Source organism: Gorilla gorilla, chromosome 5 (genome assembly GCF_029281585.2).
Source record: "Gorilla gorilla gorilla isolate KB3781 chromosome 5, NHGRI_mGorGor1-v2.1_pri, whole genome shotgun sequence".
Lineage (NCBI taxonomy): Eukaryota > Metazoa > Chordata > Mammalia > Primates > Hominidae > Gorilla > Gorilla gorilla.
This window is the reverse complement of record NC_073229.2, coordinates 129,436,034-129,462,079: the sequence shown is the minus strand read 5'-3', so window position 1 is coordinate 129,462,079 and position 26,046 is coordinate 129,436,034. Positions and strand designations below refer to the sequence as shown.

Sequence of the window (26,046 nt, the reverse complement as noted above, 5' to 3'; positions counted from 1 at the left end):
GAAAGTACATGATGGAAAATGCCTAGACTGTTTTGAATGGCTGTTTCGAAAATGTCTACATGGATTTCTTCCATAGTTATCAAAAGACTCAGGTTATTTGCCCTTTTATTGAAGAGGGAGGTTTAGGTTTAGTCTCAATTACCATTCCATCAATGGAAATGGCAGAAAATACTGCTGTGTGTGTGCACATGTCCATAGAGGAATTTGATAAAATATTTATACGTATGTATATTGTATGTACAGGCATACTTTATTTTACTGAGCTTCACAAATAATTGCATTTTTTTTTTTTTTTACAAATTGAAGGTTTGTGGCAACCTTGAATCAAGCAAGTCTGTCAGTGCCATTTTTTCAACAACATGTGCTTATTCATGCCTCTGTGTCACGTTTTGATAATTCTCAACATACTTCAAAGCTTTTCATTATTATTATGTTTGTTATGGAGATCCCTCATCAGTGATCTTCGATGTTACTATTGTAATTGTTTTGTGGTATAAGACCACACCCATATAAGACTGTGAACTTAATTGATAAATATTGTATGTGTTCTGATTGCTCCACTGACCATTTCCTGTCTCACTCCCTCTCCTTGGGTCTCAGTTAGGGCGATTAACAACCCTCCAGTGGCTTCTAAATGTTAAAATGCAAGGAGGACTCTCACATCTCACTTTAAGTCAAAGCCAGAAAGGGTTAAGCTAAGTGAGGAAGGAATGTGCAAGCGGCCTGGCTAGCTTTTGGTCTATCTCAGTACAAGTTACCCAAGTTGTGAATGCAAAGGAAAATAACTTGAAAAAATTGAAAGTGCTACTTCAGTGAAGACATGAATGATAAGAAAGCAAAACTGCCTTATATCTGATATGGGGAAAGTTTGAGTGGTCTGGATAGAAGATCAAACCAGCTACAACATTTGCCAAAGCCAAATCCATAGCAAAGCAGTAACTCTCTTCAGTTCTGTGAAGACTAAGAGAGGTGACGAAGCTGCAGAAGAAAAGTGTGAAGCTAACAGAGGATGGGCCATACGGTTTCAGGAAAGAAGCCGTCTGCATAACATAAAAGTGCAAGATGCAGCAGGAAGTGCTGATGTAGAAGCTGCAGCAAGTTCTCCAGAAGATCTAGCTAAGATCACTGTTGAAGGTGGATACACTAAACAACAGATTTTCAATGTAGACAGAACAGCCTTATATTGGGAGAAGATGCCATCTCAGACTTTCATAGCTAGAGAGAAGTCAGTGCCTGGCTTCAAAGCTTCAAGGGACAGGCTGACTTTCTTCTTAGGGGCTAAGCCAGTGTTCATTTACCATTCTGAAAATCCCAGGGCCCTTAAGCATTGTGGTAAATCTACTCTGTGCTCTAGAAATGGAACACAAAGCTGGGTGACAGCACATCTGTTTACACCAAGGTTTACTCAAGATTTTAGGCCCACTGTTGAGACCTACTTCTCAGAAAAAAGATTCCTTTCAAAATATTACTCCTCATTGATGGCACATCTAGTCACCCGAGAGCTCTGATGGAGCTGTACAAGGAGGTGAATGTTGTTTTCATGCCTTCTAACACAACATCCATTCTGCAGCCCATGGATCAAGGAGTAATTCTGGCTTTCGAGTCTTATTATTTGAGAAATAATACATTTTGTAAGGCTGTAGTTGCCATACGTTCCTCTGATGGATCTGGGCAAAGTAAATTGAAAACCTTCTAGAAAGGATTCACCATTCTAGATACCATGAAGAACATTCATGATTCATGGGAGGAGGTCAGAATATCTGCATTAATAGGAGTTTGAAAGAAGTGATTGTAACACTCATGGATGATTCTGAAGGGTTCAAGATTTCAAAGGAGGAAGTCACTGCATATTTTGGGGAAATAGCAAGAGAACGAGAATTAGAAGTGGAGCCTGCATATGTGATTGAACTGCTGAAATCTCATGATAAAACTTGAATGGATAAGGAGTTGCTTTTTAGGAATGAGCAAATAAAGTGGTTTCTTGAGATGGAATCTACTCCTGGTGAAGATGCAGTGAACATTGTTAAAATGACAACAAAGGTTTTAGTTTGTTCCATAAACTTAATTGATAAAACAGTGGCAGGGTTTGAAGGGATTGACTCCAATTTTGAAAGAAGTTCTGCTGTGAGTAAAATGTTATTGAACAGTGTATTGGTCAGAGTTCTCTTAGAAGGACAGGAGTTTATTAAACATTAACTTATGATCACAAGGTCCCACAATAGGCTGTCTGCAAGCTCAGGAGCAAGGAGAGCCAGTCCAAGTCCCAAAACTGAAGAACTTGGAGTCCGATGTTTGAGGTCAGGAAGCATCCAGCATGGGAGAAAGATGTAAGCTGGGAAGCTAGGCTGTCTCTCCTTTTCGTATTGTTCTGCCTGCTTTATATTCACTAGAAGCTGATTAGATTGTGCCCACCAGATGAAGGGTGGATTTGTCTTCCCCAGCCCACTGACTCAAATGTTAATGTCTTTTGGCAACACCCACAGAGACACACCCAGGATTAATACTTTGTATCCCTCAATTTAATCAAGTTGACACTTAGTATTAACCATCACAAACAACATTGCATGCTACAGAGAAATCCTTCATCAAAGGAAAAGTCCATCATTGTGGCATACTTCATTGGTATCTTCATTTAAGAAAATGCCACAGTCACTCCAACCTTCAGCAGCCATCACCTTGATCTATCAGTAGCCATCCACACGAAGGCAAGGCCCTCCACCAGCAAAAAAGGTTATGACTTGCTGAAGTCTCAGATAACCATTAGTGTTTTTTTTTTAGCAATAAAGCATTTTTTAATTAAGCCATGCGCATTTTTTAGATAATGCTATTGCATACTTAATAGACTACAGTATAGTGTAATCATAACTTTTATATGCACTGGGAAGCCAAAAAATTTGTATCACTTGCTTTATTGTGGTTGTCTGGAACCAAAAAATCAATATATCTCCGAGGTATGCCTGTATGTTTATTTCAAGACTAAAATAAAGAAACTTCTTGTAAGGAGTTTTGTTGCCCACAATTAAGTCATCTTCACAATGTCCTTTCATTTTGGACCGCTTTCAAAATATTGTTTTTAGCATTAGAACCACACCAACTTAAAGCTTGGATATATTTCTGCAACTACAGGGATAATGGGAACTTTGTGCTTTCAATGGTTTTCTCCAAGGATGCCTTTGTCCTGGAGTCAGATAAGAGAGTTGCAGGCTGGCTTTCAGATACTGGAAATCTTACAGATGGTAGCAAGAAAAGTGATATGGGAGGAGGAAGTTGAATTGTCATGAAGCATCAAGAGAGCACTTTGGGAATGATGGAGGGTCTGAGAGTCAGTTAGCTGGGATGAGGAGTGTATCAGTCCAGCTGGCTGCATGAAGATCAGGGTACATGAGGAGGGGTCAGCCTGGGGAGAATTCAGCTGGACCTGGATTTGAAACTAGATGAGAAGCTGGGGGTAGTTGGAAGGAATTCGGTTTTTTGAACAGATGATTTTTTGAACAGTGAAGGTAGCATCATGTGAGACGGTTTGCTCGCTTACTCATTGATGCTGTTGCCTCTGCGGGTATAGTGCTCTGAATTCTAACTCTTGAGTTGAAGGCTGTGTATTTTAGCTCACTAATCCCAGCCAGTCCCTTGGAACTTGTTCCTCTTACTCCGTGTTTACTTGTACCTACCCACACAGTTACACTCTGTTGGTGGCTGCTAACTGGCACTAAATAACTTTAAATAAAACTGTATCCCCTCTGATAATTTTGAACTCTGAAGTGTATTCTCCATGATTCGTCAGATGCCAAATTTAAATGTATATCTCAGTATTTCTCTGCAGAGTCCGAAACAAATGCTTTTTATGTTACTGTTTCTTGGCAGGTTTCGAAAAGCTACCAGATTGCAGGCGTTTATCATGGTCCTATAACTCCTATCTCTAAATCTGCATCCCTGCCCACTCTCCCCCTCCGCCCTTCCCCCACCATGGTTATTTCTATGGACTTTGTGGCAACTTTGCGCAACAGAACTGCTACCTTAAAAAGCTATGGATAAAATATGGCTCCAGGTCACATGAAGTGTAAAGGCTTATGCCCATGACTGGAACATAAGGTCAACAAGATGATTCCAAACTGGAGCACTTTCCAGGGGTTGTTTGGGGGTAAAAACACCATGTTTACACAAAGAGAAAGCTATTCACAGCTTTTCCTTTCGGGAAAAAAAGCATTATCAGCTTTTTGTGGCTTATTTATTCTATGGCTTATCAGTTGACTAGCTTTTAATGTTCCCTTCCTTATGGCTTTTTTTAAAATCCTTTATCCAAAAGGATAAGGAGATGTTTACTTTGAACTTGCCAGAGGTAGCCCAGATTCAAGAAGGCTTTATGAACCTTAATTATCAATAGTGGAGAGAGGGGTCTTTGTTTAACCAGGAATAATAGGATTTCTATGATTTTCCTCATCAACTTTCTAAGCTAATAAGTTTTGTTGCTGCTAGCATTTGTTTAGTAGTTCAGCATAGAAAAATGACGTCTTGAGCATCTTAACATTTAGAGAGGAAGTTGAATATGAAATTTGTTTTCTGGAATATAAGTCTCACTAGGTTGAGTTGCTTGGCAGGATGGCAAATCTGCCCCTCCCAGCACTGAGAGGGATGAGAAGGAGCAGAGAATGGAAAGCCTGTTTTCTGTGTGCCCCGGGAAGGCCTGGAGAGGTGGGCACGATGGCCACATGTGGGGATGCAGAATTGAGGCTGGGAGAGGATAAACGATGTGTGAAGGGCATCCTGCAAGATAGTTGTGGAATAAGAATTCAAATGCAGGTCTCCCTGTTTTCAAACGCAGCCTCTTTAAACTGTTCTACATTCTCTCCATAAAAACTGAAAGATGCTTCACCAAATAGCCCTTGAGAGGTACTAGGTTTTCACTGTGCTACTGTACATCATGAAGAGAGAATTCACTATTTTTCCCATTTAAAAGCACGCAGTATTTACTAAGTAATGCTAAATCTTATATTCTGCTTTCTTATATTCTAGATTTTCTACCCTAGCAAGGATGGTACGAAGATTCCAATGTTCATTGTGCATAAAAAAGGCATAAAATTGGATGGCTCTCATCCCGCTTTCTTATATGGCTATGGCGGCTTCAACATATCCATCACACCCAACTACAGGTGAGCTCGGAACGCACTCAGAGTGCCAGTATTTTATCTTTTCCATATAGTGGAAACAAACCAGAGTGCTCTACTAAATCAACTTTCTAAAATACATTACTGGTCAGTCGTGGGGGTTCACACCTGTAATCCCAGCACTTTGGGAGGCTGAGGCAGGCGGATCACCTGAGGTAGGAGTTCAAGACCAGCCTGACCAACATGGTGAAACCTCATATCTACTAAAAATACGAAAAATATTAGCTGGACGTGGTGGCGGATGCCTGTAATCCCAGCTACTCGGGAGGCTAAGGCAGGAGAATAATCACTTGAACCCAGGAGGCAGAGGTTGCAGTGAGCCAAGATCACGCCACTGCGCTCCAGCCTAGGCAACAAGAACGAAACTCCATCTCAAACTACAGTTCTACAAAATTCTTGCTGCTTGTTTTCATAGACGGGCAGGATTATGTGTTAACTATCTGAAATGTTGACCAGGAATTGAAGGATCATTTCAAGCTAATCTTGAAAAACAACCAAAAATGTCCTCAGTGTAATAGGTTGTTTGGGAACTGGATTGGGAGGCTATGGCTGCGTGACTATAGAAGATTTGTATTAATCAAGGTCTTAAAGGAAGCTCCTTTCTTCAGTGTTTGTCATTTGCTGCCACCGCACTACCTTCAGTATTCTCTTCAGAGGGAATGATTTCTTAGCTGATGATATTTTTCACCAGCAGAGTCTTAAAATAGACTGTCTTAATGTTCAGCCATAAATGTTTTCTGTATACTCTGTTACATCATCTATTTTAGACTGTTGTGTGCTGTTTCTGTGATTATTTCCCAGATAATTACGTTCAGGGAGAAAATTCTACATTTATATGTTTGCTATTGTTGGTATAAATATCTTCTCTGTTATTTGCAAACTTGATTTTAATATCCCATTGCTAGTATAAAGTGGAATTTGCTTTGAGCACTTTTAATAAAAACAAGGAGTTTCCCACCAGCAAGACTAGCTTTGAGCCAACTTCTAAATAGAACCCCATATGAAATCTGATTCACAGATTCATCCAGGATCTTTTCTGTTTGGGAAGAGATTCATGGACTGGTAACTACCAGGACATAAATTCAGAATAGATTCAACCATCTGTCCTGAAGTTGGATACAAGAACACTGGTACTTTGTTTTGAGCACTCAATATCTGTAGAAGCTCATTATTTTAAGATTTAATGAAGTATGAAATATGATGCCTGCCCTCAAGTGATTTATAATGAAATTGTGGACCTCGAATATCTGGCTGAAGAGTTTGCATTTATCCTTTTGTTAGCAAGGAGCTGATGGGAGGTTTTTGTGTAAAATCACGATGTAGAACAATATTTTCGAAAGATATATGTGGCATCATCATATGAGTAAATGAAGGGAAACTAGTTAGAAAAGTGTCATAACGGTTGCTGTTCATTCATTCTATATTGACAGCGCCATATACCAGGCAACATTCCAGACATGAGGACTTCCCATCTCTTTCCAAAGTTTCCCAGGCAACGAGATTTGTTATGATTGTAATAACAAATATGTAATATTAACACATTGGCATCTATGTGTTAATATTACATGCCATATTATTCTTTGTGATTATTAGTCTAAGAATGCAAGCCTCAGGTAGAGCAACCTTGCCCCTTGAAAAAAAGCAAGACGATAAATGTTGGGGTTTATTATATTAACCTAATCCTTATATCACTCAAAGTATTAAAATGTAGGCTTCAGTTTTAACTCACAGTGATGCTCGAGTGTGGGGCAGTGAACACGTGTTTCATCAGTGGACAATGAGTCACCTCGAGCCCCATTCCCTTGGTCCCAGCAGGTGGTCCAGGATCAAGACAACACTGATTCCTGAGTGGATCCTGTTGAATCCCAACAGGGCAGGCTTAATAAATGTTTGTTGCCCAAATGAACAAAGACAAGTGGTTTTAGCTACCACTTGTCTTTGTTCATTTGGGCAGCAAGCATTTATTAAGCCTGCCCTGTTGGGATTCAAGAGATGAGTCCCGGGGCCATTTTCATCCCAGAACCCAGTGCATTTAATAGTAGTCTCAGGAGAGACCATCAGAGATGCATGAAAGTCTTGAAGAGAGGACCAAGTGATCAAACATCAATCTGGCTAATAAGGTGTGGTTGGATGGTCTGATACATCTACCCTAATTCATCTGACCTTTCCTGTTCATCCTCAATATTCAGGAAATTAGCATTCAAACCATTGAGAACCTTCAGTTTATAGAAGCCCATGGTTTCCCCAGTTGCTAAAAGAGTGACACAGTTCTCAGAAATAGTTCTCAAAGCACAGTTAATTTTAGTTAACAGCATGTCACTCAGTACTTTTAGGGTCACAGTGGAAAGAGAAGGGGGAAACAAAATCCAAATTTTCCAAAGGACTTAATGCTCTTTCCTAGAGGGTTTGTGCTATAGTTTCTTCTGCTTATCTCAAGAAAATATCCTCCAGCCCTGAGAACTCTATTCCTGATCTCCTTTACCTCTTGCACACCCTGTGTTGGCTAATTTACCATAGAAATTTCTGTAGAACTGGAATACATGTTTAAAAATCCATGTTCCAGAAAAAGCTTTTTCTTTTTTCCAACTTAAAACAGTTTGGAGAAAGTTACTCAAAAAATGATAAAAGGAGCCATTATCAGGTCCTCCTGTGAGCCCAGCACCATTCATGCCTGGGCTGGCAGTGTTTTGTTTTTTCTCTGTTTATATTATGAATCGTGTAGTGAAATATTTATCAATGTAGAAAAATAAGACACTGAATGCTTGTGAAAACATATTAGCTTTGCCTGAGTGCAGTGGTTCACGCCTGTAATCCCAGCACTTTGGGAGGCCAAAGCGGACGGATCACTTGAGGTCAGGAATTCAAGACCAGCCTGACCAACTTGGCAAAACCCCATCTCTACTAAAAATACAAAAATTAGCAAGGCATGGTGGCGCACACCTGTAATTCCAGCTACTCAGGAGGCTGAGGCAGAAGGACCACTTGAGCCCGGAAGGTGGAGGTTGCAGTGAGCCATGATTGTGTCACTGCACTCCAGCCTGGGTGACAGAGTGAGACTCTGTCTCAAAAAATACGTATATATATTAGCTTTGCAGTTAAGTATTAACAGGAAGTTATGTGTTTTTCACTTTGATCAAGCAATGAAAGAAATGTCAAGCTCCTATTTAGATGATATTACTCAGAGTGTTGTTGGGCATACACTTTTTTGAGATGGAGAGAGAGAGCATGGTCTTCACTAGGCAGTTAATGGAAGGTTAACTGTTTTTACTGCTTCTCAGTGTTTCCAGGCTTATTTTTGTGAGACACATGGGTGGTATCCTGGCAGTGGCCAACATCAGAGGAGGTGGCGAATATGGAGAGACGTGGCATAAAGGTGAGGTGTTTTCTCTACAGAAACACAAGTCTGACATAATCAAAGCTAAGGTTGTGCTGATCCTTCCTGTTTGAATGAGCTGAAGGGGTTTGGAGCAGGAAAGCTTTTTGGCTAGACGAATGAAAAACAAGGATATTATCAGACACAGGCACCACTCCCCCCTTAAAAACAACTCACTTTTCACATTTTATTTTCGTTTGTTATAATAAATAGATGAAGTACATATTTTTCAGAAGCATTCCTTGTTATTTTGGGGTTTTCTAACAACTCATAGGTTGTGTTTTTAATTATCACTGTCAGGAGTGAATCTTGGAGAGCTTTTTGGTATTTATTCTGTCTCTTGTTAGCCTTGTTTTTATAGTTTAGCATTAGTTGACTGTCTTGAAACAGAAGTCAAGGCAGGTCATTTTCTCTTAAGAGAAAGGAGCAATCTTGGAGCTTTCTGTTCCCAGTGTGGGCATCCTCCTGCTGGTTTTCTCAGATCTTCCCGGCATTGCTGAGGAATCTCATCCTCCTAGCATTGCTGCTGTGACTCTATCGTGCATTAGTTTTAGACACAAAAACAATCATTTTTCTAGTTTTATTCCGTCTCCATTCTCTGGCCTCCTGAAGCATGTATTCTAGCTGATTGACTAATACCCAACTTTATACCCCAAATGGTCACAATTTTTTTGAATGATCGTCTATTTTAAAGCTGCATCTCTTCCATTTCTTTCTATGTGGAGCACCCCTCACCCAGGCTTTTGTGTATCTGAAATTGAATTCATAGACTAACCAGTGGTCTGAAGAGGTTCTTCACTTGTCCTGTGTCTTTGAGGGAGGGAGGACATGGGAAAGCACCTTCACCTCCATCAGCTCTGTGTTTCCCCCAGTCTTGTCAGCCATCATTTATAATAAGGCCTACCAGGACCCCAGTGCTTGGGGTTGGTCAGCAGCTCCAGGTGAGAGGGGTCTCCTCAGCATCAGAGACCACCCTTAAGATATCTGTACCTCTCTTCTGTTTCCTATGCCATCCCAAACCAGAGGCCTGAGGCTCTGGAATTTTTTTGCATCAAATCAAATCAGCAAACATGAGGGTAAACCTGTTGTAAAGAGATTTCCATTAAGTACCTGTTAGGTACCATATGCAGGAAAGGCTTAGAAATGACCCCTGGGCATCCAGCATGCACCCCAGGGGCTGACAGCAGACTCCTCAAGTGCACCTTAGTGAAAGTGAGTGCCCCTGGCCGGCCATCTGGTCCATCGTTGCCAGGTATCATCCCCAGAAACTACTGATTGTGACTGTCTTTGAAACTGCAAAGAATTCATTGCATAATTTTGAGCTGGTATTAGAGTTTACACTAAAATCATACTGTGAAACTGATATTGAAAGATGAGTGATAAGAGGATAAAATTTCTGTATACCATATGTTTGATCCCAAATATGTGTGGGATCTGAACCCCTTGACTCACCTGATTTCCTATTTAAATTGTATGTAGTTTATGCACCATACCCCCTACTCGTGGTCCCCTGATCCTGGGATCCTCTCCTGAAATAACTGGATTATTCTCCAGAAAACCCCTCTGGTCATCAGATGTCCACCATGCTCTGAGAGGGAAGAGTAATTGGCTCCTAGTCTGCTCTCTCATTTTTTATTAGTTAGAACCAAGTTATTTTCCAGCCTTGGGATTAGGCAGGTTCAAGATTGACTAAGGCTAACAGTAGACTATGTTTAGACTGATTTATAAACTTCCTCAAAATTTAGGCCATGATGAAAGGACCAGAAATAGACCTTTTCCAGTTATAGCCTAGGATATGATACACTGGTAAATCTAAATTCCATTCTGTTAATTGACTTTAAAATTTAATGCTCTTTTTAAAATGTAGTCATATACCCAAAATATTGTTATTCCTAGTAACTAAGTAATCCTAGCTGTTCTAAATTCACTGGTAATTTCTTACTGAAATCTTAATAACATTTGTTTTGATATGAAAAACATTTCAGTAGCACTGCTTTATCTTTAATTAAATTTCAGCAGAAGTGGTTAATCTCAAATATCTAATTAGATCTGTGTCTGCTCTTTGTTCATTTCAAAGGCCGTTATTTCAGACATCTGTTCCTTTGAGGACATGCTTTTGACTTTTGGCCTTTACTTATAGATATTTCATGGCCCTGTAAATGTTTCTCCAAGTAGTTTGTTTGGTTTAATACACTGGAATGATTTGCAGATGATAAAGCCCAGATTCTCTGGGGAAACGTTGAAGATCTTTCATTCTGGAATTGAGAAAACATAATGTGATGCTCTGCCGCAGCACTACCTCACCACCCAATTCCTTTTGTTCTTTCCATTAATAACCGAGGGCAAGACTGGGGAATTTCTTTCTCCCCATCACCGACCATGTCAGACTCCTGCAGAGGTGGGGTGGGAAGCGTGCCTCTGCAGAGCACTTCCACCTCCGTCTTCGCAGGGAGGGGAGACACAAGCACTCCCACGGCCAGCTCCGGCTCGGGTGCTGGGTGCAACCTAGAGAACTAAACACTGCTGCAGGTCTTGCTTTATATTTGTAAGTTCAGCTTCCCAAAATACAGGTTCCTTGTGATGCCATGCTTCTATCCTTTCATTATCATACTTCTCTCATAACCGACCATCTGTTCCCTTTGGGACATTTCCCGTTTAAGTTCTAGAGGCTTTTAGAAAAATACAGATCCACCATGTGGATTAGCATTGTGGTATTGATGATATATTTCCGCAGTGCATAACAGAACTTAAATTGAGGCTTTTTTTTAAATGCAGTGTTAACCCATGGTTTTTAAGTTAATCAGTATTTGAAACTGTGCTCTGTCATTTGAATTCCCATTAGATTAAACTTATTTTTATGTTTTGTTAATTAACTATCTTCCACTTTGGCACACTGTAGGTGGTATCTTGGCCAACAAACAAAACTGCTTTGATGACTTTCAGTGTGCTGCCGAGTATCTGATCAAGGAAGGTTACACATCTCCCAAGAGGCTGACTATTAATGGAGGTTCAAATGGAGGCCTCTTAGTGGGTGAGTACTGGATTTTATTCATTGTACTTACTAGTTAGCCCCCTTGGGGTTTTCAGATACACCATCTGTAGGCAGCTCTTGACTTACTTTGTGGATAGGACCACAAAGTGGTATAAGGAGAGCAAAACCCATTTGTACCATTTGTATTTGGGTATCTGATAAATGACATATGAAGAGACCCTATTTATTTTGCCTTGGGCAGGTCCTGAGATCTTGAACAAGTCCCTTAATCTCCCTCATCGCTGTGAAAGCAAGTGGGGATGGGAGGAGGGGATACAGAGTTTCCAGAAAGTCCTCAAGCTTTTCAAGATTCACTTTGGGGGGAGTAAAGCTCCATTACTGATGAGAATCCCCACCCCCTCTGACAGATATCAGAGAGGGTGGGGAGCTTTGGGGCTATTGGGCAGGTGATTTCTGATGGTTTCCTCTTGTGCTCTGGATAAATGGAACCAGGGCTCTGGAAGCATGTAAGTATTGCCTTGCTTTGTTTATGTAGATGTTTAATGATAGACTGCCTCCCTTTTCTTTCTACCTTGGGCTTTTAGCTGCTTGTGCAAATCAGAGACCTGACCTCTTTGGTTGTGTTATTGCCCAAGTTGGAGTAATGGACATGCTGAAGTTTCATAAATATACCATCGGCCATGCTTGGACCACTGATTATGGGTGCTCGGACAGCAAACAACACTTTGAATGGCTTGTCAAGTAAGGTTTTATTGACATATATATGTTGTTAGTGGTTTGATATAAAGTTGAACACAGTCACAGCAGGATTAGTGCTTGAGCTTTGTCACTGTCAGTGTCTTGCATTTGCATATAATCTACTGGAGAGGAGATGGGACTACCTACTTGTCTTTCTTGATTTAATATGGTCTTGAACAAAAGCAACAAACTACAAAAATGTGGTAGGGCAGAATTCTACAGATGGCCTCCCAAGATTCCTACCCTGGTTATTCAAACAAACACTTACCTAGATACTGCTTGCTGTCAGGAAGCAGGATATTCATCTGCTGCTCTTTGGATTATCTCTTGAGGGGTCCCAAATCACATAAACCCTTAAAGGCTGAGCACATTCTCTGGCTGGAGTCAGGGATGCAGCAGAAAGGGAGGTCAGAGAAATTGGAAGCTTGTAAAGGATTCAGCCTGCCATTGCTGGTTTTGACAGTGGAGGAAGGGGGACCTCTAGAACCTGAGAGCAACCCCCAACCAATAGCCATCAAGGAAACAGGACCTAAGTCCCACAGCCGCACAAAACTGAATTCTGCCAACATCCCGAGACTGCAAGTAGGTTTTTTCCAGAGTTTCCCCGTAAGAGTCCAACCAGCCAACACCTTGACTTTGACCTTGGAAGACTCAGAGCAGAGAACCCAGCTGAGCCAACCCAGACTGCTGGCTTACAGAACTGTGAGATAAGAAGTCTGTGATGTTTCAAGCTGCTAAAATTTGTGGTAATTTGTTACTGTAACAATCAAAAGGTATTATTATACTTTATATCAAATATATGGGATTTCCTTTTCTAAATTAAGTAAAGAATATATGCTCCTGAAATGGCAGGTCAAGAGTAGGGGAAGGGGGTGTTGAGTATGGTGGCTTATACCTGTGATCCCAGCACTTTGGGAGGCCAAGGTAGATCACTTGAGCTTAGGAGTTCAAGACCAGTCCTTCATGGGCAATGTGGTGAAACACTGTCTCTACAAATAATTAGCTGGGCATGGTGATGCATGCTTGTAGTCCCAGCTACTCGCGAGGCTGAAATGGAAGGATGGCTTGAGCCTGGGGGGACAGTGAGCCAAGATCACACCACTGCATTCCAAGACCCTGTCTCAAAAAAAAAAAGGAATATATTCAAATACAGTTAAACTTCTTTTATGCTCAATATAGTTACATATGTTTGAAACTGCAAGTTGCATTATTGAAATCTTACACAACTTCCATTGTATCCTGCAACCACTATGCTGATAACAATGAGTAAACAGACATTAAAACTTCTTTTTGGCCCTTCATTCCCCATATGTAAGAGTTTTATTTTTAATCACCAGTGTTTGGCTCTCAGACTGGCACAAGAAGCCTGTTCCTCCTATTAGTAAACTACAAATTTTGATGAAAATAACTTTAGTTTTAAAGTTTTGTTTTTTTGAGACAGAGTCTTGCTCTGTCACCCAGGCTGGAGTGGAATGGCGCCATCTCGGCTCACTGCAACATCGCCTCCTGGGTTCAAGCAGTTCTCATGCTTCAGCCACCTGAGTAGCTGGGACAACAGGTGCGCACCACCGCACACAGCCAAGTTTCTAAAGTTTGTTCTTTCATTTTGTTTGCTTTTTATGGCTAGCCTCTCCAGTTTGAAATATACTTAAAATGACTGAATTTTTTTTAATATACTTAAAATGACTGAATTTTTTTTAACTGGATACTTTACTAAATTCTGTTCTCTAAGGGGAAACAAAGTTCACTATGAAAGTTATTACTTTTCAGTGCATGCAGGCCTCATTGACACACATTGGTAGAAGCTATATATTTGAAGAAGGAATATCTAACTTAGAGAAAATTTGCACATAGGGAAACAAGTCCTATTTAAAGTCATTTGAAAATACTGAGTTAATTGAAGGCAAAAGAATATTAGATGACACCTAATACTTTCAAACTTAAAAACAAAAAAAGTTCTAAATATTTTTCTCCATGATGTTCCTTCTTCAATTTTCAAATCTTGCTCTCACAGGGCTACATTTCACCTGCTGCTGGTAAAATGAGCATGGAACTCAGCCCACACTAGCTAGGAAGGGTCCTACAGGGAGCTCCTCAAGCCCAGCACACCTCCCCGCCCCCTGGGCTGTGCCTCATGGAGCACCATCCAGAATTAGTAAAAGGTGTTTCCCCAAAAAAGAGCTAGAGCTCCAAGTATAAAGCCTAATGTATTTTTTCCTACAGATAATGTGTAAATATTGCTTGTGAATCTCCAAGGGGGAGATTATTATTATTAACAGGCAGGGTTTTCCAAACTTGTTTCTTTTTAGAACTAACCCATATTTGGAAGAATGAGGCTGGTCAAAAAACACTCTCAAATGAGATCAGAAAACAGATCTACATCTTATCTGTTGGAAAACTGAGCCCAAGAATGTTTTGGCCTCACATTGGTTAACTGAGCAGAATTTTTACTGTTTTCACTATTTACCTACCCTTCAAAATAAAACTCTACTAAAACAGTTGATTTTATTCATTAATATTAAATACATTGAAAAACATGACACCCCTATTAGGAGAACGTAAAGAAAAAATATCCAGATATTTCAACTATTATCAGTCAGTGTTAAAATCAACATTACTTTTATACTTAACACCCTTTTTGTTAACTTACCCAGGAAACTTGCCTTGTACTTCGGAAGGTGCCCTCCTCCTCTGGCAAAGTCTGTTGCTTTCTGCCGGACTGAGAGCCAGCAGGAGGCTCAGCAGCCCATCCAGGTTTCTCGATTTACAAAGAAACTAGGCCCAGAGAGGGCATGTGCTTTTCCTAAGATTGCAAAACTGAGCCTGGAATAAAGGCTTTATAGATGTTATTAAAGGGGCAGCAAGCCCCTTTATACTATGGATTTCAAGTTTCTCAACAAAAGAAAGGCTTGGACTTTTTTTGAACCACTGAATGTGCTTATAATGACAATTATTACTCTACTTTGTAGCAGTAAAAAAAAGCCTAGAGAATATGAAACTACTCACCTTAAGAGACAGTAAGCATGCCTGTGATTTGGGTTGTTTCAACAGACCTGTGAGCTTCCTTCTTACAGTCTTTCAAAGTTGGAGCCACATAAATGACACAGCTCCCCAGTTTCCAGGAGCCCTTGCCAGTCATGGCCTAAATGGTAATGCATAGGCACAGTCCATGGTGGTCACTCACGTACTAGTTAACTGCAGTCCTCACTGCTAATTAACTACCTAGGTCCCTGTGCCATAAAACTCTACTGTTGCTCTCCAGCCTCACAAAGGTGTTTTTGCCTTCCAGATACTCTCCATTGCATAACGTGAAGTTACCAGAAGCAGATGACATCCAGTACCCATCCATGCTGCTCCTCACTGCTGACCATGATGACCGCGTGGTCCCGCTTCACTCCCTGAAGTTCATTGCCACCCTTCAGTACATCGTGGGCCGCAGCAGGAAGCAAAGCAACCCCCTGCTTATCCACGTGGACACCAAGGCAGGCCACGGGGCGGGGAAGCCCACAGCCAAAGTGATAGAGGAAGTCTCAGACATGTTTGCGTTCATCGCGCGGTGCCTGAACATCGACTGGATTCCATAAACAGTTTTCGTGCTTCCTCCTGACGGCGACAGAAACCTCAAGGGCTTTCCCACGTTGACACCAAGAAACCACTGGGCATAATGCTTCCCCACAGGAACATTATTCCTGCACTCACAGACTACAGTTGAACAGAACTGCCGTGGGAATTTTATCTTTTTTAGGCTTCTCCTTTTTAGCAAGCCCTTGGTGTTTCTTTTTCCACCCTGTCTAGGCACATGTGGTTTGTTTGTTTTTTTTTTTTAAAGGCATGTTTGTTTGGATAAATAGCTAAATGGCAACAAACACATTGTGAATATTAGATTGCTGAATTAAGGATCATAGTCGGGCATACTTATCTATATCCATAACCTCTATATCTTTAAATAAATGTGAGAACTGTTCTCATGGAGAAGACTTCTTTGCAACAATAATAAATGTTATTTAAGAATGACAGGCTTTTACTTCCGGTTTCTTCATATTGAGGGGCAACTCCAGAAGTGGAGTTTTCTGTGAGAATAAAGCATTTCACCTTTCTGCAACAAGTTAGTTTTCAAGCAGTTAAGTCATAGAATGTTTGTTTGTTAGCTTTGAAAATAAATAAGTTGTTCATCCACTCTATCTCCCTTGTTAGAGGTGATGAAGCTGTCAGAGGGGGTTCACTGTCGTCTGTCATAAACACACTGACCACTTTTAGTTGGGTAAAAATCTGATCTGGGGCTCTTTTGGTTTGAATGCCTCCTTTCAAAAATCACTGGGCTGGAAAATTCAGATTATTCACCTATTTGTGTACTGATTTGTTTACAAAGTATTCCTAGAAATCAGAGTTCCTTGGATCCAAGGATTCTTGGTTCCAAGAGATCACATGAGTAAATTATCCAAACAGATACATATATCCAAGCATATCTTCTTATAGTCAGAAATTTCAGCATTTCCCAAGCTGTTTCTCCTGCATAGATCACTCCTGGAAATAAATAGAAATAGTCATACTTACTGGAAAAAAAAAAAAAAGTTTTGGTTTGCGCATCCCCCCACCCTACCCCCAAGATTTTTAAGATATACTATTCCTTAAACTTTCATCCATAAAATTTTTTTCAAGGCGTATATTTTAACATTTCATGAAACAATGTTCCTTTGAGTATCAGTTTGGGAAATGCTGATCTAACTTAAAACAGTTTTTTTTCCTTTGTCTTGCTTTATCAGATGATATGATAAAAATATTTTATATAGTATCTTAACCTTATATAAAATAGCTTAAAAGATGATTACTTCATTAGCCCAATAATTTGTACTTTTCCAAGTAAGTCCCATCTTCCAAGTTGTATATATATGTGCTTTTAAGAGCACTCTCCCGTTCTCTGCGTTTCAAGTTATGGTCAAAAATTAGACATACCGTTTTCTATCAAGCATATCACTGCATACCAAGCATACTGAAAGACAGCCATATGGCTTGGTTTTTCTCTACTGGAATCATGTTCTCCGTTACTATTTAGTACGGTACATAATACAGCTGTCATTGAATATATGATTCACCATAACTCCTCTGGAAACAAAGTGTGCCAGTAGCTAGTGTTGCGTGCTGAGACTCTGTCGTCATCACTATCTACTCAGATACTGATACTAGCTAGCTTTGGTGTAACTGCTGACCAGCATGGCAGGAAAGAAAGAAAATACATTTGCATGGTCAAGCCAGAGGCAGCCTCTTTCCTAGACTAGCTGTGTTGTGTGAAGTACAAATAGCTGAGTTGGACCCACTGAGTCCAGAGCATTTTCAAGGTTGCACAGAATCTAACCATACTTTCTGAGGTCTGCTTCACAGCAGAAAATACAGTGTGTAGTGTGTGAGCTTCAGATATCAGGACTGGGTTCAAATCCCAAATGTCACTTAGCAACCGATGAGGAGGAGGAATACAGTAATACGTTTTTAATGCCTAGCATGATTGGCCTCCAGTTATGAGTTCTCTTTTCCAACCTAATTTTTGTGTCTAGATTTTCACAGGACAACTAATCCCACCAACTAAAGGTATTTTGGGGAGTAGGGGGAGCTTTAAACATTAGAAATAAGACTTGAGATTGGGCTCCTACCCAGAACTCTAAGGGATTCTTCTCTATTTGATCCCACTTTTCTGTATCCTGTGCTCTGCCCTTTGGCTCTTTCTTATGATTACTCTCTTCTAGCTATTTTGAAATGCACAGTAGATTATTGTAAACTATAGACACCCTACTGATCTAACACTAGGTCTTCTTTCAAACTGTATTAATCTCTTCATCCTCCCTTTCTCTGCCTGCTTTTTTAGCTCCCACGTGAGTGGAGAACATGGGATATTTGTCTTCCTGTGCCTGGCTTATTTCACTTACCATATTGACCTTCAGTTCCATCCATGTTGCTGCAAATGACAGGATCTCAGTCTTTTTCATGGCTAAATCATATTCCATTGTATATATGTACCACATTTTCTTTATCTGTTCATCTGCTGATGGGCACGTGGGTTGATTCCCTATCTTGGCTGTTGTGGATAGTGCTGCAGTAGACACAGGAGTGCAGATATCTTTTTGATATCCTGATTTCCTTTCTTTTGGATTCATACCCAGTAGTGGAATTGCTCGATCACAGAGGACTTATATGTTTAGTTTTTTTAGGACTGTTTGGAAAAAAAAAAGTTGTACATGTTGCACAGGTGGCCTCACTGCTTTGTCACAAGGCCTTGCTAAGCACACCAGAGCATTTGTTACCTTAGTAAGATAAAATCACATTTATGTTCACTATGGACTTACCTGGAATATTATAAAACTTTCCAATTAATCATGTTTCTTAAATACTCCCACTAAAGCTTAAGCAGCTACACACACATGGTGCTACAAGTTTGAAAAGGATAAGTTTCAACTAAGGAAGCCTGTCACCAGTCTCTCAAGGTTTGTCAGTTTTACCAGCCTATGGAAGTTCCCAGCAGGCCACATAGCTAATGCCCAGAAGGAGTTGCAAAGACTCAAAAGGCAGGTTAAGGACAGGCTGGAAAGCTGTGGAGGTTGCTGTAAAGAGGCAAAGGTCATACTGTTGGGGTGGTCAGGCCAGTGGGATGAGGACTGAGGCCCTTGAAGGAGGAACATTGAGCCATTCTCATCCTCCATATCTCAGGGGCTGAAGGTGCAGAGAGAAAATGTCCAGCCCTCATCCAGTTGATATTCCAGGGAGGAGACAGATGGTAAATTATCTTGCTCATGTTACCCTGTGCCACCCGCTGCAAGCACTCTGTGTGGATGAATGTTTGTCCTCACACAACCTTAGGAAGCACATAATACCTTTTCCCCATTTGGCAAAGGTCCAAGTTCCCCAGCCAGGAGGTGGGCAGGCAAGGCAGTAACCCCAGGAGCTGGGCCTTGGATACTGCACTCTTTTTTTGGGATGGAGTTTTGCTGTTACGGCCCAGGCTGGAGTGCAGTGGCGCTATCTCAGCTCACTGCAACCTCCACCTCTCGGGTTCAAGTGATTCTCCTGCCTCAGCCTTCCCAGTAGCTGGGATTACAGGCGCACGCCATCATTCCCGGCTAATCTTTTTGTATTTTTAGTAGAGATGGGGTTTCACCGTGTTGGCCAGGCTGGTCTTGAACTCCTGACCTCAGGTGATCCACCCACCTCAGCTCCCAAAATGCTGGGATTACAGGCATGAGCCACCATGCCCAGCCGAGACAGCTCTCTTACTGCTGTTGTCTGAGTGTTTATGTCCTCCCCAAAATGTAAATGTTGAAATCGTAAATCCCAAAGTGATGGAATTAGGAGGCAGGGCCTTCAGGAGGTGATGGGTCATGAGAGTGGAATCCTCATGAATGGGACTGGTTCCTTTATATTAGAGCCCAAGGAGAGGACCCCCCCCCCCCATCCCTTCTACCATGTGAGGACACAGGAGACGGTGTCGCCTATGAACCAGGAAGCAACCCTCATTAGACACCAAATCTGCCAGTGCCTTGATCTTAGATGTCCCAGACTCTAGGACTGTGAGAAAGCAATTTCTGTTGTTGACAACCCACCAGTTTATGGTATTTTCTTATAGCAGCTTAAACAGACTAAGATACCCATGAGTCTATTAACAAGATAATAAACAGAAAGTATAATTTCAGGAATTAACAAGAAACAGGAATAAAAAGAGCTGTGAAGAAACAAAGTGGGGCAAATGAGTAGTCCGTGAGAAGGAATGCTATTTGAGTCGAGGTCAGGGTGCCTCTTTCAGGAAGCAACATTTGGACAAAGACCCGAACGGAATGAGGGGACAAACAATGGGCAAAGTTTTGGGGGTTGGTGAGGACAGCAGCAATGGGCAGAGCCTGAGGCAGGAACCAGCCAGGCCTTTGGAGGAAGAGCAGGAAGCCAGTGTGGGGGGAACAGGGAGCCAGGCGGGGCCTGGAGGATACGCTGGAGATGGCAGGCAGCTCAGTCAGGTGAAGCCACTGAGAGATGAAACCCGACAACCCTGTGGGAAACTGACGGCAGGAGAGCCTAGGGAAAAGCGGGGTGGTTATTCAAAGAGCAGGTTGCTTAGCACCTTTAAGGAATTTTGGGGGTGGGGGCAGCAGGAACCCACCATCACAAAAATCACTGACATGCCACATCATGGATGAACCTCAAAAACATAAGTGAAAGAAGCCAGACACAAATGACTGGGTATAGTCTGATTAAGTGAAATATCCTGAAAAGGCAATTCTATAAAGATAGAATGTAGATTAGTGGGTACCTGGAGTTGGTGGTGAAGATGGTAATTAACTACTTGGGCATAAAGGATCTAACCGGGATGACAAAAATGTTCTAAAACTGGATTTCAGTAACGGTTGCACAACCTGGTAAATGTATTAAAAAGTCATTGAATTGTACACTTGAAATGTATGAATTTTATGGTTTGTAAATCATAATGTTATCGAAATAATCTCTGTTAGTGAAATAAAGAGAAAAAGGAGCAATGACCCTTTCTGGATGAGTGCCATCCAGGAATAGCCACCTGGAGAACTGCAGAGTCAAGTAAGAAAGGCAGGTGACCAGGGGCAACTGAGATAAAAGCTTGCATATCAGGCTTAGGCAAAGAGGATGAGGGCTATTTTGAGCAGCCGTCTTTAGGTCAGGGTTCACATTTGCAGGCAAAACTGTCCCTCTCTCTCTCTCTGAGTTTGCTCCTGTAGATCAAATGTCAGGCCGGCTGATAGGGTGTCCTGAGAATATGCCCTGCATCCACCTTACAGGCTTTGCTCTGCTCAGGAGCTCAGGGCCTCCTGCAGCCACGTGACCGCAGCACTGAGAAGCAGGCAGGGGGAGGCACGGGCAAGGAGGGTTCGTTCAATGCCAAGTAAGTGACTAAGGAAGCTCTTGTTTACTGTGCAAGAGAAAATGACTTGGTGGCCATTTGTGGAGGTTATTAATGCCAAATAATCTAGAAATTATAAACAAAATACATAATGGTAATATATGATTTAGAAACTGATTTACATCTAATTGACACAATATTATAGTGTCTTCCAGTTCCAAAGTATGAAAGTCTTTGATAAACATCAGAGGAAAGAGCTTCTAGTCACCTCTATGGAGAGTCAAACTGAGGTTAACCTGAAAACCAAATCAGCATCAAAACATAACCACCCTAAAACTCCAGAGAAAATGATGGAAGTTAATACAGGTAGCACTGAGTTATTTCCCCCAGGACATTCAGGTGTTGGCGCTGTGATTGGAGTTTTTCCAGAGGACCAGGTTGCCTGCGACCTCAGGCCCCAGAAGATGCAGGAACCTGAACACCAGGGCCACCCCCTGCTCTGTCACTACTCTGGTCTTGCCTTGGAGTGTGAAATGCTGCAATTCATCCAAGATACAGTCATGCACCATATAACATTTCTGCATATGACTGCATTTATAATGATAGTCCCATAAGATTATAACAAGCTGAAAAATTCCTATCACCTAATGACATCATAGCCACCATCATGTCGCAGTGCAACACACATGTGTTTGTGGCGATACTGTTGTAAACAGACCTACTGCAGTGCCGGTCGTATAAAAGTCTAGCACATACAAGTATGTACGGTACCTAATACTTGATCATAACAGCTGTTCCTAGTTTATGTGTTCACTATATTATAGTTTTTTTATCATTTTGAAGTATACTCCTAAAAACAAAAAAAGCTACCCTGTAAGACAGTCTCAGGCAAGTCCTTCAGGAGGTTTTCCAGAAGTAGTCACTGTTATAGGAGATCACAGCTCCATGAGCGTTACTGGCCCTGAAGACCTTGGAAGGATGTGAAATGGAAGACAATGAGCAATATTGATGATCCTAACCCTGTGCAGGCCTAGGCTAAAGTGTGTGTTTGTGTCTTAGTTAACAAAAAAAGTTTAAAAATATATATATACATGAAAAAAGAATAGTTTTGTATAGCTGTACAATGTATGTGTTTTAAACTAAGTGTTATTATTTATTTATTTAGACAGAGTTTCCCTCTTGTCACCCAGGCTGGAGTGCAGTGGTGTGATCTCAGCTCACTGCAACCTCCACCTCCTGGGTTCCAGCGATTCTCCTGCCTCAGCCTCCCGAGTAGCTGGGATTACAGGCGCCCACCACCACACCCAGGTAATTTTTATATTTTTAGTAGAGAGAGGGTTACACCATATTGACCAGGTTGGTCTCACACTCCTGACCTCAGGTGATCCACGCCCCTCGGCCTCCGAAAGTGCTGGGATTGCAGGCACGAGCCACCGCGCACCAGCCAAGGTTATGCAGTTTTAGCAAGAATACCCCAGATGTGACATTGTGCTCTTCTCAGTGCATCCTATTGGGGGCACATGGTGTTCATATGTCTTATTCCTGGTGACATCAATTTGGATCACTTGGTTAAGGTGGTGTCTGCCTAGTCTCTCTACTGTAAAGTGACTATTTTTCCCTCTTGAAGATTACCTTAAAATTTAAGGTAAGTTGTATTTTTTGTCTTAATTCAGATGCATATTTAAATACCACTTTTGGAAAAATATTTCAGACAAATTATAATAAAAATTTATATAAATAAGGTTACTGTGTGTCCTTTCTCATATAGTTGTTACCATGTGTTCTGTCCCTAAGGCTGGACGATGTCTTGATTTTTTCCTTCTTAAATCCAGTTGTCAGCAAGTTCTACCAGATTTTACCTTCTAAATTTGCCTCAAATGTATCCACATCTCTCTATCCTCATCATGCTTCATAACTGCTCTCCCTGACTCCAAGTTTTATTCCTTTCAGATTCTACTCCAGGGCTTTATACAAGTGAGTAAGATCAGGTCAACTCCTGTTTTAAGCCTTCTGTGGCTTCTCTTAAGCAGAGACAATCTCTGCAGCAAAGCCTGGGATGGGCCCTCCAGGATGAACTGGTGGTAGAATAATCTAGGCAGCTGAACAAGTTAATCTCCCAGCTGCAGATGAGAATCAGCCGGAGAGCTTATTAAAGCTATAAATCCATGGGGTCCTACCCACAGAGATTCTGACTGAGAAGGAACCAAGATCTGCTGTTTAACAAGCTCCCCAGGTGATTCCAATTTGGAGGTCAACTGAGAAATTACTGACTTAACACACAAAAATGATGTCAGTTATGATGTTGGTTCCCAGGAGGAACTTTTTCCTCCATTTTTCAACTTTCTGTAATGCTGTTGCAATTCTGCTATAATTTCTAAATACATCTTTAAAAGTTATACTAAAGGTTTTATTTAAAAATCAGCAAAATATGTACTCTTTGCATATTCTAACTTCTGTTGAATTTGCACATATTACAAGAATGTTCTTTTTCTTAAGAATGGTGATCATTTCCTAAGACTCATTATATTTAAATCCCTAGTGATATGCATATAATCCTCTTGGGATCATGATATGTAGTTCTATTGTCCTATTTTAAAGATCCCAGTGTCCAGCAAAGAACATTTACCAAGCTCTGGTTCCCATATTTTAAAATTTAGGTGGAGCCCTGTGCATGGCTGTGGAGTAGACAAATATAGCCATTCACCTAGTGCTAAAAATGTATTTTTAGTCATTCCCAATTTTTTTTTTTTTTTTGAAATGGAGTCTTCCTTTGTCACCTAGGCTGGAGTGCAATGGTGCGATCTCGGCTCACTGCCACCTCTGCCTCCTAGGTTCAAGCAATTCTTCTGCCTCAGCCTCCAGAGTAGCTAGGACAACAGGTGCCCACCACCACACCCAGCTAATTTTTACATTTTTAGTAGAGATGAGGTTTCTCCATGTTGGCCAGGCTGGTCTTGAACTCCTCTGACCTCAGGTGATTCACCCACCTAGGCCTCCCAAAGTGATGGGATTACAGACCTGAGCCACCGTGACCAGCCCCAATACTTTGAAATTTAAATAAAAATTCAGCAATTTCCAAAACCAATTCTTTCTATCAAGTAATTATTTCTATCAAGTTCATTACCTGTGCCAGACTTATGAATGCCTCAGCATAATTCCCTACACGGTAACCTTTAGCCTCACTTCTAAGATAGCAAGATACATGGTCCACCAATGAATTTTAAAGTTCAACTTAAATATATAAAAAATAATATATAATATTAATATATTATATTAATTTATAATATATGGTATATTATATATTAAACATTAAATAATGTGGATTATTTATTATTCCAGTATTAGGATGAGAGGTACACTGAAAGCCCAGAATCCGCCACTATGCAACATATGTAAGAAATCTGTACTTTACCCCCTAAATCGATAAAAATAAAAACATATTTAAATCTATATACAGATAAAATGTGAACCAATATTTTATCTCCCAACAAAATAAGAGGAGTGGCATCTAATCTGATTTTTTTTTTTCAGTCAACATGTACCTCCCTCCACTTCTCCTGATCTCACAGGTTTTGCACTTGAATGCGCTGGGGAAATGCTGGCAGAGAGGAGATGGGGAGTAGAGGAGTCTCAGTAGATATTGGCTTGTGATCGTTTGTACTTCCCAGTTCCATAAACCCTCTGCTCTAAGTCAGAACCACTGCAGAATGTGACTCTTTTGCAGGTCTAGAGCTAACTCGTTCACCACCTGTTCCTTTATATTTTTTCTTGTGGCAAATATACACACACAGACACACATATGAATGTATTTTTAAGACTATTTTTAAGCAGTATTGGGTTCACAGCAATATTAAAGAGGAATGTAGAGACTTCCCATATATCCCCTCCCCCCATACATGACATAGGCTCCCCCATTATCAACATCCCCCACCTCAGAGGTACATCTATTCTAACTGATGAACTTACATTGACAGATTATAATCACCCAAAGTCCATAGTTTACATTAGGGTTCACTCTTGGTGTTGTACATTCTGTGGGTTTGGAAAAATGTATAATGACACGAACCTATCATTTTAGTATCATACAGAGCATTTTCTCTGTCCTGAAAATCCTCTGTGCTCCATATTCATCCTCCCTAACCCTTGGAAACCCCTGGTCCTTTTACTGTCTCCATGGTTTTGCCTTTTCAGAATGCCATATAGTTGGAATTTTACAGAATGTAGCCTTTTCAGATTGGCTTCTTTCACTTAGTAATACACGTTTGAGTTTTCTCCATGTCTTTTCATGGCTTGATAGCGAATTTCCTTTTAGTTCTGAAATATATTCCCATTACCTGTGTGTACTATAGTTTATTTATCCACCCACCTACTGAAGGACATCTTGGTGGCTTCCCAGTTTTGACAGTTATGAATAAACTACTATAAACACCCGCGCACAGGTTTTGTGTGGACATAAGTTTAACTCCTTTGAGTAAATACCAAGGAACACAATTGCTGGACTGTAAAAGAGAATGTTTAGTTTTGTAAGAAACTGGCAACTGTCTTCCAAAGTGGCTGCATCATTTTGCATCCCCACCAGCGATGAATGAGAGCTCCCGTTGGTCCACATTCTGGCCAGCATTTGTCAGTGTTACAGATTTCGGCCATCCTGATAGACATGTAGTGGTATTTGTTTTTTGTGTGTGTGTTTCCCTGATAACATGTGATGTGGAGCATCTTTTTTTTTTTTTTTTTTTGAGGTGGAGTCCTTCTCTGTCGCCCAGGCTGGGGTGCAGTGGCATGATCTCAGCTCACTGCAACCTCGGCCTCCTGGGTTCAAGCGATTCTCCTGCCTCAGCCTCCCAAGTAGCTGGGATTACAGGCGTGAGCCACCGTACCTGGCCGGAGCATCTTTTTATATGCTTATTTGTCATCTGTATATCTTCTTTGGTGA

The 26,046-nt window shown here is 41.0% G+C and overlaps 1 protein-coding gene across 1 annotated transcript in view; it reads left to right on the top strand.

The window, feature by feature from the left end:
- The window catches only part of PREP (prolyl endopeptidase), a 125,219-nt gene extending 108,940 nt beyond the window's left edge, over window positions 1-16,279 (top strand). The window contains exons 11-15 of the mRNA XM_004044464.5: window positions 5,011-5,147; window positions 8,441-8,535; window positions 11,435-11,566; window positions 12,112-12,268; window positions 15,555-16,279. Coding sequence (XP_004044512.1) covers window positions 5,011-5,147; window positions 8,441-8,535; window positions 11,435-11,566; window positions 12,112-12,268; window positions 15,555-15,849 — 816 coding nt within the window. The 3' untranslated portion in view covers window positions 15,850-16,279. The remainder of the gene's footprint in view (window positions 1-5,010; window positions 5,148-8,440; window positions 8,536-11,434; window positions 11,567-12,111; window positions 12,269-15,554) is intronic.
- Window positions 16,280-26,046: the final 9,767 nt, after the last annotated feature.